This window comes from Mirounga angustirostris, unplaced genomic scaffold (genome assembly GCF_029215605.1).
Source record: "Mirounga angustirostris isolate CCGP_5_RB_7025 unplaced genomic scaffold, mMirAng1.0.hap1 SCAF_5, whole genome shotgun sequence".
Lineage (NCBI taxonomy): Eukaryota > Metazoa > Chordata > Mammalia > Carnivora > Phocidae > Mirounga > Mirounga angustirostris.
Window position 1 is genome coordinate 142829091 of NW_026991713.1, and position 19640 is coordinate 142848730.

A 19640-nucleotide genomic window follows, 5' to 3' on the forward strand; every position below is an offset into this window, starting at 1 on the left:
ATTAACTCACAACTATTCAGAGAGATGAATGCACCTTTCACTCACCAGATATAAAGTCACTCGTATCCGTGACGCTGTTCTCATCTGGCTTTATTTTCCTGTGCAGCCCCACCACTTGCAGGACACGGTGTCTGGGTTCTGGTCTACCTATTTTTATACTCTCCCTTACTGGGATCACACTGTGCTTCATACTCACAGCCTGGGGGAGGCGAAGCTCAGGACTCCACGAGGCACACAGGAAGGGCAGATGAGTACCAGAGATGAGTTTTCTCTGGCTATGAGGGAAGCCTGTGGCTGATGTCCCCCCTGAATCACATTGGTGAGGGGGAGAGCTTCCTGCCGCTAGCACCTGCTGGGCATGAGGTTTTGGCATTACAGGGCTCATGCTCCCACTGTGCCCCCTGAATCTCATAGCTGCTTATGGGGTAACATCTATTACATGGGTTTCAATGCTGATGAAAACAAGTTTGGGAGAGGCGGGGAGTAGGGCAAAAACCAACAACTGCTAAACACCTACCATGTGCCAAGTGCTCTCATGTGCATTATCTCACTTAATCCCAATCAAAACCCTTCAGGTTAGGCAATTTGCTCCCCCAGAGAGAAAACCAATATGCAGACTGCCATTTATTAAGTAATTACATATTAATTACTTTAAAAATTAAAAGAGCTGACAATCCATACTCCTAAGAATTGAATCTACTTTATTTATTTTTTTTAAACATGGGGCTTGAACTCACGACCCTGAGAGCAAGACCTGAGCTGAGATCAAGAGCCGGATGCTTAACCGACTAAGCCACCCAGGCAACCCGAATCTACTTTAATTTTTAATCTAAAAGAACAGCCTTACCAAATTGGTGGGCCAATACTTCAGCAAACTTGGCAAGCACGTCTGAGTAACCTGTGGAGTGGGCGGCAGAGCTCAGACCTGGCTGGGCACCCACTAGGCAGTCCGGAACTCAGCCAGCCCCTTCAGGAAGAACAAACCTCCCCAAAACAAGCAACAACACTTAACTAGCATTGCTGAATGCCAGACTACTAAATTTCTGGGATGAAAGTCCAATGCACCCCTTCAGTTTAAGCCAAAGAAGAAGAAATATGGCCTATTCTTCCTTGGCAGGTGTATCAGAGAACACACAAAATCTCTATACAGTCATTCTTACCAGACGCTTCTTGGGAAAGTCTGCAAAGTACTTCCCCAAAAGTCTGGTAAATTTCAACATCAATACTTTCCGAATTTAACATTCACATTTTAGCTTTGTAATATAACTAGTTATAGAGTTAATTGTTAATTAATCCTAATTAATTCATCATCCAATCTGTTATTCCCATTTTCTATTTCCACATAGTCAAAAGAAATCTACTTTGGTCTTGTGGAAAACACACTCTGTTTATGAAGATACAAATTTGATTCAAATTTCCCTTTCTCCTCCCCTTTAAGAAATATGCTAAAAATAACTGTCATAACATCTTACTCATCCTGAACTCAGTACCTGGCAACTTATTCAGAATATTTGATCATTTGAAACCAAAAAATTGCCGGAGACCTAATTTTTAGTCCTTTTTTTTTTTTTTTTTGGCGAGAGAAAGATAATGAGAAAGAGCGCGAGAAGGAGGAGGGTCAAAGGGAGAAGCAGACTCCCTGTTGAGCAGGGAGCCCGATGTGGGACTTGATCCTGGGACTCCAGGATCATGACCTGAGCCGAAGGCAGTCGCTTAACCAACTGAGCCACCCAGGCACCCAATTTTTAGTCCTTTTAATCAAACTGTATCTGCGGAGTTAATAAGCTTGGTTTATTTGGGTTTCTTTATGGAATAAAGTAAAAACCAGAAGCAAAGCTATTACAGAAAAGCATACCAATAGCTATATAAACTGATAGCAAGAGAGCAAGTAGGAAAACTATTTTAAAATGTAAGAACTGGAAAAACAGAGCAACTCAGTTTATCTAAAGTAAAGCAAAAACTCCTATTCTCATGGGGAAATTGCTATATCAATAAAAGCTGAGTAACAGGTAATAAAAATGTCATTGAGAAAATTAATTCATTTGACATATTTCATTTTTATGAAGGTAAAAAAGTGTTATATACATTTCAGAAATATAAAACCAAATGTTTAATCAGGTTAAAAGAGGAAAATGTCTGCTTGACTAAAGGGGAAAATCCTCAGCTCTTGGGAAATCCAGAAAGGCTTACGTTAATTGATATTTATATTTAACTAAATGAGGCTGGTTTCATATTCAACCATATGCTTCCCCTAAAGCTGTCTTTTAGGGATCCGGATAGAAGAAAAGAAAAGGATCAGAGAATTTAACATTTAATCAACCTGGATCAAGCTTAGAAAAGAGGATAGCTGTTTAAAAAACAAAACAAAACTGATTACGTGAAACATTTATATTAAAGTATAATTCGGTTTCAAATTTCATTTAATCAGGCTTTCTGGGAAAACTTGTAAACATTAGTGAAAACAAAGTAACTAAATTTTAATCAAGGTGTATTATTAAATAATAGTTTTTTTTAATCCTTTCGACTTATTTTCAAACCATCAGCCTGTCGATTTCAAACAAGAGCTTTTCCATCAACTGATGAATGGACAAGTAAAATATGGTCTATCCACACAATAGATTATAGGGCCATAAAAAGGGATGAAGCACTGACTCATACTACAACGTGGACGAACCCAGAAAACAGTATGCTGAGTGAAAGAAGCCAGACCCAAAAGGCTGCATATTGTAGGACTCCATCCGTATGAAATGGACAGAACAGGCCAATCTATAGAGACAGAAAGTAGATTAATGGTTGCCAGGGGCTGGAGGTTTTAGGGGAAATGGGGAATAACTGCTAATGAGTATAGGGTTTCTTTTTGGGGTGATAAAAATGTTTTAAAATTGCTTGTATTAATGGTTGCACAGATCTGTGAATATACTAAGAATGACCAAATTACATGCTTTAAATGAATGAACTGTATATGTGAATTATATCTCAAAAAAAAAAAAAACTGTTATTAAAAAAAAGAAAAAAAAGAAAAGAAAAACTGAAAATCATCCACTGTGAGAAACTTGGTCACATTCCTTATTCAGGAAAGTTCTACACACCATAGCAATGCTGCCGAAAGAAAGAGAAACCTCAGTGCAAACTGGAATACCTCCAGGGGAGTATATGGAATTGGAAATTTAATAGCAACTAAATAAAGTAACATCATGACTGGAGCCATGAAACCAAACATTTCCATGTGAATGGTGAGATGGCAGAGGGACAAAGTTGGTATCTGAGAATCATCAGCTCTGAAAGTGTTCAGAATCACGGTTTTCTTTCAGGAGCCAGAAAGAACACAGAGTTAATGAAGTTATTCCAGCTGAGAAATTCGCTGTGAAATGTGTGTTAAAGACAAAAAAAAAAGAAAAATTTTTGTTTGCATGGTAGTTTAAAGAGTTTTGACCTTCTGCAGTTACTTACACACTGAGTCAGTCACTTCAGTACTGGAAACATGTGACTCCAACAGGCTGTGAATAACACTTTCTCTAAGGGAAGCTACAGTTTCACAAGGTGGGTCTTTGTTGGGGTGAAATTCTCTCTCAGGTCAGATGACACAGGTAGCCAATGACAACACTGTCTTTGAGGACAAAGTAGAGTGTTTTTCCTTTCCCACTTTGTTTCACCAGCCATGGACATTACAGCAAATATTATATTACTTTCCCTGAGCTGCTTTGCTGTTCTTAAGACAGGATAAGAAGACCATTCAAAATCTTTTATAAATCCTTTATAATTAAATCCAAGGGTTTCTTTTTATCACTGGTGACCTCTAATTTCTAATTGCAAGGTCTAAGGTAGACATTTTCCAAGTACATTAATTTTTGAACTACAAGAGTCACACTAAATATACAGTAAATATATGGGACCCTGGTACACTAAGTATCCAGTCATCATGTCCAGGAACTCACCATCCAGAGCAAGCAAGTCTTTTATTAATAGAATAATCAGTAAGAACATTATTAAATCCAGTATTTGCTCTGTTTAGCTAGTGGAAAAATTTGCCAAAACAGTGAAATTGATTGTATTGACAACTAACCTTCCAATCTCTATCCAAAATAATGTTCAAACAGGAATTAAAGCATATGTTTAAAAAATTTAATCACTTCACATTTTCTCCAAGCCATTTCAAGAGTGTTCCTCAGACTTGCAAAATCAAGCAGTGTTTCCTCTAATGATACTCTGCTTTATGTAACAAACGTGATCCCAAAAAACCACATGTAAATTATACTCCTGTAACTTAATCTTATTCGTTTACACATAAAGCAAGTAAAGAATCCTCTATAGAAAGTGAAGAATCCCACACCTGCCCTGCAATGTAGCAGAGTTCTGTAAATCTGAGTTTCCATATGTTAGATCTGCCTAAATGAGGGCTCACAGTTTAAAGAGATGGATGAAGAAGAAACAATACTTCGTATTAAGAACCCATACTATTTTCCAGTCACGTGTGAAGCTCGGCTGCTCTTAGAGAAGAGTGGGGGGGTCTAGTTCAAACTTTATGTTTTATGAATAGGAGGAAACTGAGAACCAGAAAGTATTTCACTAGTTAGTGGAGAAAACATCTTTTTTTTTTTTAAAGATTTTATTTATTTATTTGACAGAGAGAGACACAGCGAGAGAGGGAACACAAGCAGGGAGAGTGGGAGAGGGAGAAGCAGGCTCCCTGCAGAGCAGGGAGCCCGATGTGGGACTCGATCCCAGGACCCCGGGACCATGACCTGAGCCGAAGGCAGTCGCTCAACCAACTGAGCCACCCAGGCGCCCTGGAGAAAACATCTTAAGATAAAAAGCTAATTCTCCCAAATTTTAGACAGCTCATTGACAAAACAAAAATTAACATTAATGACCATAAGCATTTTCTCATGGGGAAAAGAACTCATGTATGAAGTTACAGAATACAATGCAATCCACACTTTGAATATTAACACTTAGCAGAGTAAAACTCACTGAACCAATGTGCAATAGACTCTTTTACTTAAAATGTCGAAGCCTTAATGGTTTATTGTATTTTAATATCCCATATACAAGAAAATAAATCACATGCATATGGGTTTTCTTCCTCTCTACAAACTAAATGGCAAAAAGCTGACGTTAATATTTCCCAAACAATTCAAACATGAATATAAATGATTCAAAAGCTGCTTTCAGTAGCACATTTTTCTGTGGAAGGAAAAAAAATGAATTTAATAGCATTACATAAAAATCCTGGAAATTATGCACAAAGACTATCCTAGAGCTTTGCCAAAAAAAGGATATGCTGGTTTCTCATGTGCATAAGTGATAATCAAATAAGAATTATAAGGAGCTACAGTATTATTAAAGATAAATACACTTCTTGAAATCTCCATTTTAAAAAGCTTAAAAATGATTGCCTAAACTAAGCCATTCAAGCCCACATTTCCTGGGCCCAAAATAAACACTTGGGTTTCAGTGACCTGAGTTCCTGCCCTACAGCCCAGCCCCCCCACCCCGTAGCCTTCAATGGCAGCACCCTGGAGCCCTCAGTCCTGAGGCTGCCCGCTCTCCCGCACCCATGCCCTAGGTCACATCCCCAGGCACTATGCGTCGGCAGCTCTCTCTGCCTCCTTCCCCAGATCCTTGCAAGACCCTACCTACAGCCTCTATTTAACAAACCACTCAACCATTCCTTAAAAACCAGTCATTGCCTTCCGTGTGCCTCCTGGTTTGTTCTGTGTGGATGTCCGGGGTGTGGTTTCTCGAACAACAGAGTGCCCACATGCAGAGTGTAAGTAGTTAGAATATTCATTCATTCATTCATTAAGACAAATATTATTGAGCATCTACTATATGCCAGACTATGTTCCCAGCGGTAGGAGTACAGAAAATCCCTGCTCTCAAGACACATTCTAGTGGGATGAAGAAAGATCATAAACAAAAATAAGTAAGTCAAATACATGTTATGCAAGATGGAAAGGGGAGTGGTAGGGCAGTCATTCCAGGAAGCACTATTCAGAACAAAGTTCCCATGGAGGGAATTCCTGGAGTTGGGCCTTCTGGAACCTTCCACAGCTGTGCTGGGGGATGGAGCTTGCTGGGCTGGGGGCACTCTTCAGTTTGCAAACAGTCTACATTTTGGTTTAGGATTCCTTTCATTTTATATTTCTTTGTCTCTACTTATCTACATTCACAGGCACCTGTCCCTGGACAGGCATTAGTGGGAAGACAGAGTTCAAAGAAATGCTGCATTGCTCTATGGGCGCCTGGGTGGCTCAGATGGTTAAGCGTCTGCCTTCGGCTCAGGTCATGATCCCAGGGTCCTGGGATCGAGTCCCACATCGGGCTCCCTGCTCCTTGGGAGCCTGCTTCTCCCTCTGCCCCTCTCTCTCTCTCTCTCTCTCTCTCTCTCTCGGTCTCTCATGAATAAATAAAATCTTAAAAAAAAAAAAAAGAAATGCTGCATTGCTCTATAATTCTCAATTTTAAGAATGCAAATTAAAGCTTCTAAAGAACTTGAAGCAGCATGAACCATTTCTTCTGCAGTGCTGTTTCTTCATATTAACATGGATATACTATTAATTTTCTTTTCAAAAAAGGAGAGGGAGGGATGCCTGTGTGGCTCAGTCGTTAAGCGTCTGCCTTCGGCTCAGGTCATGATCCCAGAGTCCTGGGATCGAGCCCCACATCAGGCTCCCTGCTCCGTGGGAAGCCTGTTTCTCCCTCTCCCACTCCCCCTGCTTGTGTTCCCTCTTTCGCTGTGTCTCTCTCTGTCAAATAAATAAATAAAATCTTTAAAAAAAAAAAAAAAAAGAGAGGGAAAACTTTAGCTCAGTCTCTCGGAATAAACCTATGAGACAAACAGAAGTAACGAGATTTTAAGAACTATTATTTCTCTACTCCTTAAAAATGTTACTAAATGCATAAGAAAGCTATTAAAGACTTCGGGATTGTATGAAAAGGACTTGGGGGCAACCTGAGGGGGCTTCCATGGGCCCAAGATGGGACAATTAAAGCATCAAAAATTGTGATTTCTGGGGCGCCTGGGTGGCTCAATTGGTTAAGCGACTGCCTTTGGCTCAGGTCATGATCCTGGAGTCCCGGGATCGAGTCCCATATCGGGCTCCTTGCTCAGCAGGGGGTCTGCTTCTCCCTCTGACCCTCCCCCCTCTCATGTGCTCTCTCTCTCTCCTTCTCCCTCTCAAATAAATAAATAAAATCTTTAAAAAAAAATTATGATTTCTGTAATGGAGTAAAATACATCAAATAAGCTGAAATCTAAGAATTGATAAAGATACTTGAAAAAAAATCATTGGTCACCTTTGGAAGATGTTAAGAAACCAACTCAGCCTGGAAACCCTATAATGGGGTGGGGGGGGCACCTGAGTGGCTGAGTCAGTTAAGCATCTGACTCTTGAGGCCATGATCTCAGGGGTGTACTATCTCAGGGGTGTACCCAGTGTGGAGCCTGTTCAAGATTCTCTCTCCCCATCTCCTTCTGACTCCCCCCAAAAAAGCAAAAAACTAAACAAAACAAAAAAATCCTATTATGGGAAATAAGCCAACAAATAAAACATAAACTCCTAAACATACACAGTTCCCGTGATCCTAAGATTTCACAATGGTTGAGATAACAATGTGCATGCAAACACTCTGAGAACTGGAAAGAGCCACACAAAGGTATGGTTGTTTTCCTACTGTTGGTGCTAAGAAAATTGTCCCCACTTTCACTAGCTAATGCATCTAATCTCTGTTGAGTGTCACTGGGTGCCAAGTACTTTTCTACGTACTTAACATCATTTTCTCCTTTAATCCTCACTGCAATTCTACCAAGTGGGCACTAGTATTTCCTAATACAGCCCCTCTGGGTCTAAATACCGGCTCTACCACTTAGCAGCTCTTTCTAGCTGTGTGGACACCCCGAGTTACTTAATCTCTCTGTGCTTTAGTCCCGTCACCTATAAAATGGAAATAAGTGTCCCTACCTCCCAGCCCCATTTGTAATACGATAAGCAAGTCTAGTGTGTATTTGTTCAGGTGATAATTTGATTAATGTCTACTTCCCCTTCTAGGCTGTATGCTCCAAGAGAGCAGAGGGCTCTCTCTCCAGAACCTAGTCCAGGCCTCACAAATAGCAGGAAATCATTTGATATTTATTGAGTAAATAGAGGAGTTTATAGTAGAAAGCGGTAGAGCTGAATAACTGTTCTAGTTCAAACTTCAGCCAGGATCTCCAGAGTCACAAAGCTGAGGATTTCCCCATAATTCCTCAATTATCAAGGGCCACATCATCTTAAGTACCCCTAAGCTCTGGGGACCAGATGCAGCCCAAGAACAATACTGCCTGAACTCCCTGGGGTTTTCAGTTAAGAAGTTGCCAAACTTGGCAGCTACAGTTTAACCAGGGTAAGCTATCAGTCTTTTGTATTTTGGACACTTGCCCTTTTTAATCGGAGAAACTGACACAATCACAGTCCCTGGTGTGTTTTGGGTTTCAGTACCAAATTATACAAGACTGCACCAAACAGAGTGTAGGGAAAAAGAAACACTCTTGAGTACAGGACAAAATGTGACTCACCCAGGCAGAAGAGTTGGTTATTAGCAAGCGAATAAATCAATCATGGGAGAGTCACTACGCTAACAAGTGCTTTCCTTCGATCCTCTCACTCAATTCTCCCAATAACCCTCTGACAGAGCTACTGTCACTCCTATAAATTGGAGAGTCCCTACATACTTGCCCAAGGCTCCCCAGTTCAGAAATTGCACAACTAAGAACTGAATGCAAATGTATCAGAAACCAAAATCCATGCCATCATCCACTAAACTATACTGACAAAGGGTAAGCCCTGCAAAAAAAGTTAAAAAAACAAAGTTGATAGTCTTCATTGTGAACCCACCAACAAAAATTTGGCAGAGGCACAAAGGATTTCTTTGATTTAAAAAAAAAAAAAAAAAGGTATGAACTAAAGTCACTTGGTGCCTCCACAATAAATGCGCTACGTCCACTGCACTTCCAGTCTGAACAGTTTCAGGTACATGAGAATGTGTGTTTGGGTAGTATGTACAAAACCCTCAGGCTTCCTATCTTACAACTTAGGGAAGCAGTTCTCCACATATTACCGCAGACCCCCAGGGACCCCTGAGACCTCTGCAGAACATCCATCTGTGGGGTCAAAACTATTTTCATCATAACACTAGGACATTATTTGCCTTTTTCGGTGTCGGCATCAGAACTGATGGTGCAAAAGTAATCGTGGGTAAAACCACTAGTAACCAAGGTGGTGGCACCATCCGAATTATCAGCGTGTTCTTGACTATCACGCACTTGCAGAAGGAAAAAAAAAATAGTTTCACCTAAGGAGGTCCTTAGATGATGCAGTAAAAATGAATAATTGTGTTAAATCAAACCCTGAGTGACTGTGTTAAAATAGGAAGCGTGGCCACTGCACACAGAAGGGCAAGGGTGTTGAGAAAAGCACCCTCGCAGTTGTCTGGGTTGCAAGCTGAACTAGCTGCTTTTCGGATGGAACATCATTTATGCTCGACCTACAAACTGTGGTCACTCAGACTAGCGTATTTGGCAGACTGTTCCTGAAAAATGAACAAAATGAGTCTGTCACTTAAAGGGAAACAACTGACAGTATTTGTCGCCAGTGATAAAATTCAAACTTTCAAGTGAAAACAAGAATGAGAAAACTGCCCCTGTGAAGTCGGCATCTTCCCGGTATTTAAAGACGGCTATGTTAACATTTGGAAGATATACATAACTCAAGAAGCCAATATTTTCCAAATGACCAATGCATTACGTTACAAAATCACGCCTCGGTAAAGATTCATTCAAAAATAAATGGGGTTTGGGGCGCCTGGTGGCTCAGTCGGTTAAGTGGCTGCCTTCAGCTCAGGTCATGATCCCAGGGTCCTGGGATCAAGCCCCGTGTCGGGCTCCCTGCTCGGGCTCCCTCTCCCTCTGCCTGCTGCTCTGTCTGCTTGTGCTCTCTCTCTCTGTCAAATAAATAAATAAAATCTTTAAAAAATAATAAAAAATAAAATAAAATAAATGGGGTTTGGGGGTACCTGGCTGGCTCAGTCGACAGAGCATGCAACTCTCCATCTCAGAGTCGTGAGTTCAAGCCCCACATTGGGTGTGGAGCCTACTTAAAAAAGGGGGTGTGGTCTTAATAGCATACCAAAAAATTGACTAATAGGATTTCAGATTCCATTTTTTAACTGGTCTTAAGAAACTACTGGGTATTGGTAGAGCATCAAAGAAAAATATCCACAATCCTAAAAAAAGCTATTAAAATGTTCCTCCATTACCGAACTAGGTAACTCTGTAAAGCCAGACTTTCTACACATTCTTCAACATATTGCAACAGACTGAATGCTAAAGCAGTTAAGAAAATCCAGCTAACACACTTAAAAATAGTTAAATTAATAAATTTTCAATGTGTATTTTAAAATTTTTTTAAAAAATCCAGCAGTTTTTATTTATCTGGACATTAAGGAGAAAATGTAAAGGCAAAAATGTAAAATGGTACCACTCTTCTCACCAAATTTCTTTGACTTTGAAAATACAAATTGTTGAATCACTATACTATACACCTGGAAGTATTATAACACAGTAGGTTAACTATACTGAAATTTAAAATAATTAAAAATTAGTTACATTTTTAACATATAATTATCTGTATAAAAAATGTTATTTATATTAACATGCAGTGGGTACAATGGATTTATTATTATTTTGAAATAAATTATAAGGAAACATTCTCTTAAACATCTCAGTTTGTTTCAATTTCTAATATGATAAATATCAATAGATAAGGCACATAAACAAGAGCTCTTTAGTTTCTCCAATAATTTTTAGGGGTGTAGAGGAGTCCTGAAACCAAAAAGTTTAAGAACAGAACCACGGGCTGATGGAAAGCCTTACTGGTTGGTCACAGCTGTTCTTGATCATCCCAGTCCCAGAATCCCACCCCGTCCCAAAGCTGTTCCGGTCCCTCACTCCGGTTCTGGTTCTGCTGCCTGCCACTCCCTCCACCAGTCTCTGGGGGGGGGTGGGGCTTGACCTTCCAGACTATTCTAAGGAAATGAGCCTCTCTCCTAACCTCAGCAGAGAATGCATGCCGCATGCCAGGCATTTTCCTACAAGTGCAATGCAGCAAATGCTGGGGGAAAACAAAAACCTGATTTACAAGAGCAAGCAAGTTTTACAAAGTACAGTTTCACCAAACCTGACCCAAGGTTGGCCACGGGGTTGCTTGGCCAATACAGTCTACCAGGGCATGAGCAAGACCAATGAATGTCACAGCCTTATCCAGCCTTCCTAGAGGAAGACTACCCCCGCCCTTTGCCCACTGCTCTGTGCCTGGTAGCCCTGGTCAGCCTGTGAGGCACTCAGTTCCCTCACTGCAATCCTGCATTAACACCTTAGCGTGGACGGTCTAGACCTCACATGGCAGTGCCCTTCCTGTTTCAAAAACTCTCATCTCCTTATAAAATTCCCTCCAAGGATGCTAGTTCCTTCTGGGAAAAAGGTCTTCAGATGTCTCATGTGCAAAGTACAAATGATGCCAAGAGTCACATGAATGAGGAGCCACTCAGCCACTCCTCTGGTGGTCAGCAGCCTCCTATCACCACCAGGAGAGGGGACATGCATTCTAATGATTAATGATCACTGTCTTATAAGAATCCCAACAGAAATACCAATACTGAAATCACCAACCAAAAAGAGGAAAATTTAGGCACATGTACACACGAGAGAAAATTCAATGGTTTCTTTCAAGATTATTACTCCACAGCAAAGTACACAGGTGACCTGACCAGGAGGCAGAAACACAATCATTATTTGAACCAGGCCAGCTAGTCCCTGAAATTTCGTTACTTATGCTATTTATTTCTTTTTAATGTTTCCCTTTCTTAGTTAATTCTACCTAAAAGATTACCTTCCTTCCTTCTTTATTCCACCTGCCATTCTGCAAACTATATCCTTAACTTTCTTTGCCAAAGGCTAATTCTGCTCAAAAGCTGGTCCTCAGAATTAACCTGTGTGCTTCTTGCTGGAAGGCATATAATTTGGCCTGAAGAAGCCTGAATACATCGTCACCAAGGGCTGCCTGAGCATCAACTCCATAGCTGTTTGTTGTCTCCAATCTTGGTTGTCAAGCTAAATTCTGCTTCATCTTGTCTCTGCCACTTGCCATCCAAGAGGCTATGTTTCAAAGTGCACAAGACAGCCCGTTCTAGGGTGCAGGTGAGCACAGAATTTCTTGACTGGACTTTAGAGGAAGCACTGAGCTGTCAGCTGTAGGCTAGCACTCCAGTGGGTCGCAAGGGTACATGCTTAGACGGGGACAAGCTATCCAAGCTTGGGTAGGGCTGTTAGCTGCCAGCTGGCAGGGAACTAGGGGGCCCAGACTGCCAGTTTGGGACAGCCGTTGGTAAAGGCTAAAGCTCAGAGTGCCTCAGGCCACTGTCAATTTGAGGAATGGCCCCAGCAGGGGGCTAGACAGGAACTCTTCTAAGTGCCACCTATTAGCACTTGGGGAAGGTCTTGGTCGCTGTGGCCAGCAGGTGACGATCTGCTCCAATGCACATCAGCAGATCTTTCTCCCAGTTGCTCATGAGCCTAAAAGGTTGGCGATAGCTACCAGATATTCCCTTTATAAAGACATGGTTGTTGCGGTCAATTTGGAGTGACTGCGCACCCTGTTTCAGCTTCCTAATGTTTCGGAGGGGAATATAAGACATTTATAGATATCTTCTGACAGTTTCACCTTCTGTCTCTGTGACTCTACCTATGACAGGAAAAAAACAACAGTTCTAGACAATCCTCCTCACCTTTTTGGCTTGTGGCCCAACGCAGAAGAGAACAGCCAGTTTTGGGCCCAGTAGTTTGTCCCAAATGGTGTGAAAGGATGCTTCTTCCCATCACTCATATCACACTGTTTCTCCCTATCTTTAATAATAATTGCCTCTTAGTTTTTTGATCATTTCCAAAATCCTAGTCCTGTGCTGAAAATTCCTTCAACCTTCTCTCTCAGTGACTGGCCACCCTATCTAAAATTTCACACACATACACACAGACTCCAAATCCTCCTTTTTGCTTTATGTTTTCTCCTTAAAGCTTAATGCAAAATATATTTTATATTTCATTTATTTGTTTACTGTTTGACTGCCCTATTAGAACAGAATATCACTGCTGCTCTCCCTTGCAGAGGCAGCCCTGCATGGCTGCTCAGACTGGTGTCTGAGAACTTTCAGTGCATGACAACATACCATGAGGGCAGGAATTTTTGTCTCTTTTGTTCACTACTGTATCCCCAGCACCTAGAACTGTGCCCAGCACAAAATAAATTACTTGTTGAATGAATGAATGAATGAATGAATGAATGAATGAATGAATGAATGAATAAGCCAGGGGTTCCTGGACTGTTTCATATTCTGCAACTCAATCCTGCATTCTCTATTCATACCACAGAAACTTCAAAGGTCTCAGTCATTCCTGACAGCAAACTGTCCTCAACGTCAACTCCAGAAACCTTGAAAGGCCATCTGCCAGGGCGCCTGGGTGGCTCAGATGGTTAAGTGTCTGCCTTCGGCTCAGGTCATGATCTCAGGGTCCTGGGATCCAGTCCCGCATCGGGCTTCCTGCTCCTTGGGAGCCTGCTTCTCCCTCTGCCTCTCTCTCTCTCTCTGTCTCTCATGAACAAATAAATAAAATCTTTAAAAAAAAAAAAAGAAAGAAAGAAAGGCCATCTGCCATTCAGACAATCTATCCTCTCACCCCCCAAGCTGTCTGTTTAAATCTGGCTCTACTTCTTATCAAGTCTGTCCTGCTACTGCTCATATCTGTCCCACCACCTCCATTGCCACTGTCGTCACCCTGTTTAAGGCTGCCATTACCCTGTCCGGGATTTACTGAAACAACTCCCTAATCTCCCATCTCATACCCTTCCAACCGACACTCCCTAGAATTGAAAAAGTAAGCCCTCTAAACTTGCAAATTAGATCACCTAAGCCTCCTGCCTAAAGCCTATCAGTGGCTCCCCATTACCTACAGGATCGAATACAAACTCCTTCCCGTGTGACCCACAGCCTTCCTTGTCCTCATGAAGTACTGTTCTTAAAGCCCACCAAGAAAAACAACCCCAAGCCTTTGCTCATGTTCTGCACTGAATGTTCTTTTATCTACCTGGAGAGCCACTGCCTGGTCTCAACATCCACCTCAGTATGTGCACCTCCATACAGTGTTCCTGACTCTCTGCACATGCTATCACATTTAGAACTGTAAGCTCGCTGAGGTCAGGAACTTTCGGGACTCCATCTGCTCATCCACAGCATGGGGCGCATCATAGGAGCACGATGAAGATTTTCGAGGAGTGAGTGAATGTGCAGAAATAATGAAAGTCCACCCTTCCACAAACCTTTTCAGATAAATTACAGAGCAGTAGCTACTTTTCACGCTGCCAGGCTAGTTCTGGAGTGACCAGTCTACTGATACTCATTTCTACAGAGTCCTCTACTGGGTATTTTTAACCCCGTTGTCAGAAAAGGGGATGAGAGGTAAAGGCTGATGCCCAACATTGTAGAGAGAAAATATTTCCATAAACCCTAAGACAGGCTAAAAGAAATTTATTTTTTATTTACTTATCTTTTTAAAAAGGAGAGAGCACAAACTCAGTCCCCCACTACCACAAATTATGCAGTCGAGTTTCCTACATTTGGGGAAATCACAGGGGTCAGCACATCTGGGGTGCAATGGATAAGCATCACCCTGGGAAAACCGCCTTCATGATCATGGTATCCCCTGTGCCAGATAAGTATGGAAATTTTAAATATATAACCTTAACTTCAGGTATAAAAGGATTTTCTACAAACTGTGCTACCTTCTCAATTTAGCAGATTTGTACAATGACAGGTGAACAGAACTAGGCAGCTTCAAAAAGAGGCAGGAAGTTGTGCAGACATCCTATATTACTGGAGTCCTGTCCACAAAGGTTTTCAAAATCAGCTGAATAAAGCAAAAATCATGGTCTCAGGGAAACAGTTAAATGAGGGAATACCATATAAAAATATAACCGTTTTAGCTAACCCTTCCATCCTTCTCTACCTCCCATCCAGTAGTAAAACTTTTCCCTTAAATATACAACTACACAAATTTAAAGAAAAAGCTAACTTACCAAATTTACACTATTTGAAGTTAAAAAAAAATCAATAAACCCATTCTAGCATATTTTGTCAGTGTCTTTGAGACCCTTGGCTTGAACTGAAGTTGAAAATAAAATTACGCATAAATTTTTAAAAATGGGTATTGCCAAAGAGTCAAAGACTTGGTGACTTCCAGACCTACTTTATGATTACATCTGTTTTTATTTTTGATATTCAAGAAATACACTATTCAAACTACCACTTACAAAACTGTTATCCTTGTCATAATGTCATACAGCACAGCTCCATTCTCTGGAATCTGTCCCACAACCCCTGAGGACTGAGCCTACAACACTCAGATCTTAAAGATGCCGAAGTGTCAAGCAAGGGATTACATCTGCCCCACACTCCACTGGCATCTTTAGACTCTGAGGACTCTGAGAGCAAGGGTCACCCTCCTACAGGGAAAGACAATCGCCACGGCAGAATCTCTCAAGTGAACTGCAAAGTGTAGTTTCTGACCTCCTCAATGTAACATTTACAGCTCTCTAGACAGAGGGAAGTTATCAGGTGAAAATAGTTTTCTACTACATCCATAAATTCTTCAACTCCTAGCAAAATTAATAAAGAAAAGTCAGGAGAAGGATAAAGCGCTCTCACCGAATAACAAGTAAATGACACGGGGAACTCCAATCACAAGGAGAGAAATGAAGTATCAGTTGAGCATATAGGATGATGTCAAGCCTGACAACCTATTCAGGCCCCCACACTCAACCACTTACTGTCTCTGATTTACAGTATTACTTCTCTCATCTCTGACTTAAGCTGTTCCTTCCCCCGACAAACTCTTTTTCCTGGAGCTTTTTACTGTGTAATCATGCAACGTGTAGGCACCACAAAACACAATAAGCTTTACAAATTTTGGCTTTTAAGAATCAATATTATTTTCTCTGCATACTTCCAAAATAGATGTCCCCCCTCCAACCCAGAAGATTTTAGTAAAACATAAGGACTGTTTTTAAAAAGGGGGTAGGATGGGTGTTAGGTATTTAGAATCCTTACTTTGGGTCCCACTTGCTTATACATCACTTTCCAGGCCTCAAAAATTTTTGTCCTATGTGAAAATAAGAAAAACCAAAGAAGCCCACTGAAAATATCAAGAACAGCAATAAGAGCTTAAGACCGAGATAAGAGACAAGATACAAATCCAAGGGGTTGGGAATAGGGGGTCTAAATACTGCTCTGGGTGTATTTCAGGTGTATTTCTAAAACGCTGCAGTCTATAAGACAAATAGCCGATAAAAATGAAAATTGAAAGCTGAAAATACATTTTAAAAAAAGAGACCTAGGCAAAGGCAGTGTGTACTTGGGAGTATACAATTCCATCTAATTCTCAAGAGTCCTGCAGGTTTAAGCCAACTTCCTTATTCCAGCAAAGTGAGGCCTCAAGGCGAGAAAGGTTTTATTCTTCACAGTTCTGGAAAAAGGCATAGAGAAATGTTTTGATGGGATTTAGGGGCGACCAAAGACAATCTGTTAAAGTACTTCAAAGTTCTGCCTGCTAACAGGCTCCGACTCCCCATACATTCATCGGACCTGCCCCCAGGATTTCAGAAACAGTAACAGCTGACTGGCAGGATATGCATTTCCAAGGTTCTCCTTCCTCCTAAAGGTCTCATCTAGGTCAGCATTGTCACAGTGTGAACAGATCTGTGATACTTGACTCACCAGAGGAAAAGTCTCACCAGCCCTGAGATGCCCCCATGGTGAGGTGTCCTGAGACAACTGATCTGCCTCCAGATACTGACACTAGAAAAAGATTGTTTGGTTTTTATTTTCCTCAACACAAACAGGACTGGGGAGGGAGATGACCAGGCAAAGAAATGCACATACCTTTCAACTGATCAGCAACAACGCTCTGGCCAAGGCGTTCAGTAACTTTCCCATCTTCCATTTCGTACCGATCATCTAGGTATTTTGCTGTGGCCTCGGAAATGTGAACTTTGCCCGCCACTCCCAGCTGCTCCATGAGATTGGCCAAGTTCACATCATTGGACCACACATCGAATTTGAACCTCCTCATGCCCAAGATGCCACAGAGGACAGTCCCCGTGTGAACCCCGACACGCATGTTCACCATCTCTTTCTTCTCCTGGCAGAACTGCTCGATAGCTCTGATCATGCCCAAGCCCATCTCAATGCAGCAGTAGGCATGGTCAGCCCGGGGCTCTGGACACCCCGCCACACAATAGTAGCAGTCTCCCAAGGTACTGATTTTCTCACACTTGGTCTCTTCACACAACTGGTCGAAGCGACCAAACAGATCATTGAGGAGACCCACCAATGCGTGAGCAGACTTATTGGCACTCATCTTGGTGAAGCCCACGATATCTGCAAATAGAATACTGACTTCTTCGATCTGCTGCATTTTGAAAGGGCGGAATGCTATAGGGGCTTTCTGTATGGAAGACTTTTTCTTCCTGTTCTTGGGACTCGAGGTGGCGTGTCTTTTGACTGAATTCTCGCTCTCCTCATCCCCCTGTTTCATCAGGTCATCAGCTATGATTCTTGGCATCACAGAATGAATCATCCTCTCTTTCAGAGCTTTTTCCACTTCCAGATCCTTTCCGTGCATAATTGACTGTCCCACCTTGAGAAAGGTGCTCCTAGATCTCACCTGGGACATGATAAATAGGTGGATCCCAATGGCGTGGATGCAGACGTGGAGCAGGGCTCGGCTCAGCAGCTCCCAGTGTGGCACCCCTGCTCCAGGTGGGGGAAAGCAGTCTTTGTCTCGGAAATGATAGCCAAACGTCTCAAAGAGAACAGAATAGACCACTCCCAGAAACAAGCTCAAGTACAAAGGTAAGTGCATGACGGTGTAGAGCAAAAAGAGCACTTCGATGCACATGGAAAAGCTCCCCACTTGAGATAAGCAAGTGTCTGTGGGCTTGGCTGCGAGGGTATGATTGGAGCTGTCAACACGTCCTGAGAGAGGCGTCAAAACCTGAAACTGGGCGGCCAGGGTCAGGGCGAACACCAGGAGAGTGAGAACCAGAGAGGTCCACACGTAATGCCGGGCATACAGCTTGGTGAAGGTAAACAGAAAAAAGCCCACACACACTACTAGGATGCACAGAGCTGGGGCTACCATGACAATCAGTCTGGACCGCATGTGGACCCCAAAATAGATGCTCCACAGAAGGCAGGCGAAGCCGATGTAGAAGAGCGCATACCGGAAGCGGCGCTGGGTCTGCGGGAAGCAGCGCTCCATGCAAGCCTCCTCCAGGTTCACCGAGTCGAACTTGGGGTCCCACCACCGGCTAGAGGCCCTCTCGAACAGCTGGGGCAGCTTCTTCTGCCTGCGCAGGCGGCCTCCAGCGCCCACTCTCCGGGGGACGCCCCCTGAGTCCCCAGAGCTGCTACAGCTGGAGGAGATGCTGTACTTGCAGTGCTTGGGGTGGCTGTTGGAGGACAGCTGCTTGGGGTTGATTTTGACCCTCACGCTGTTGCTGTCTCCGCTGGAGTCACAACTCACCTCGGTGCTGTGGTGCTGCAGCAGCTGCTGGTGGGGCGGGGAAGCCATGTTGCCAAGCGCTCAGAACCTTCCCGGCCGGGGTCACTGGTACCTACCGGCGAAGACAACCAGAGTTACACTGGCACTGATTCCTACACAGGTACACACACCTGAAGGCCACGAGCTCCACCGGTTTGCTCGGCGGTGGCCCCGGCGGTCTACTTGGAGAGGCACCACATGCTCCCGAAAGCTGCGGCTAACGTCTAACCGGGGCTTCCACCGTCCCGCCCCGAGGCCGCCCGCAGCAACCGGGACGGACCCGGCAGCCCCGGGCCGGCGAGGCGGCGGCGCCCCTCGCCCCCCCGCGCCGCCCGACCCGCGCACTCGCCTGCTCCGGCCGCCGCGGCCGTGGAGGCAAGTCCAGCCGAGCCCTCTCACGCCGCCAGCCGCTCTCGCCGGCACAGCTCTCCCGCCGACGGCGGCGGGCCCCTCATGCCGCGCCGAGCGGCGCCTCCCCTGCGTCAAAGGCCGGCGGCCCCGCGGGAGGCTGCGGACCGGCTGTGAGGGGCGGCAGCGAGGCCCCGGCGCCGGCGCGAGTCTGAGGAGCCCGCGGCGCTGCGGCCACCCCCGTCGGCGCGGCCCGTCTAGCGGGGCCTGCTCCCGGCCTCCGGGGCCGACCCAGCAGGGCGGGGATGCCCAGCGCCCCGGGAGACGCCGGGCGCCGAGCGCAGGGCGCGGCGGGCGCGGGCCCCTCAGCCGGCCGCCCTGCGCGGCGCTGCCGCAGAGCCCGCTCCCGCGACGCCGACCCGGGACGCCCGCCCGCCCACGCCCGGGGCGGCCTCCCGAGCTAGCGACGCCGCCGCGGCCGCGGCCGCCGCCGTGCCTCCCGCTGCCGCTGCCTCATGTCGGAAGAGCCGCCACAGCCGCCGCCGCCGCCGCCACCATCTCCGGCCCCGTCCTCCTCCCCCTCCCGCTGTCACTGACAGACTCG

The 19640-nt window shown here is 44.0% G+C and overlaps 1 protein-coding gene and 1 non-coding gene across 3 annotated transcripts in view; both read right to left on the minus strand.

The window, feature by feature from the left end:
• ADCY9 (adenylate cyclase 9) overlaps positions 1 to 19608 on the minus strand; it is a 119796-nt gene extending 100188 nt beyond the window's left edge. The window contains exons 1-2 of one of the 2 annotated variants that reach the window (XM_045870410.3): positions 19038 to 19608; positions 17026 to 18761 (exon numbers count right to left, since the gene is read on the minus strand). In XM_045870410.3, the coding sequence (XP_045726366.1) occupies positions 17026 to 18718 (1693 nt within the window). In that variant the 5' untranslated portion in view covers positions 18719 to 18761; positions 19038 to 19608. The remainder of the gene's footprint in view (positions 1 to 17025; positions 18762 to 19037) is intronic. The other variant, XM_045870409.3, reaches the window with a different exon arrangement.
• On the minus strand, positions 14645 to 14808 carry LOC123840688 (U1 spliceosomal RNA). The gene has a single exon (XR_006790052.1). It is a non-coding gene; the product is annotated as a U1 spliceosomal RNA (small nuclear RNA).
• Positions 19609 to 19640: the final 32 nt, after the last annotated feature.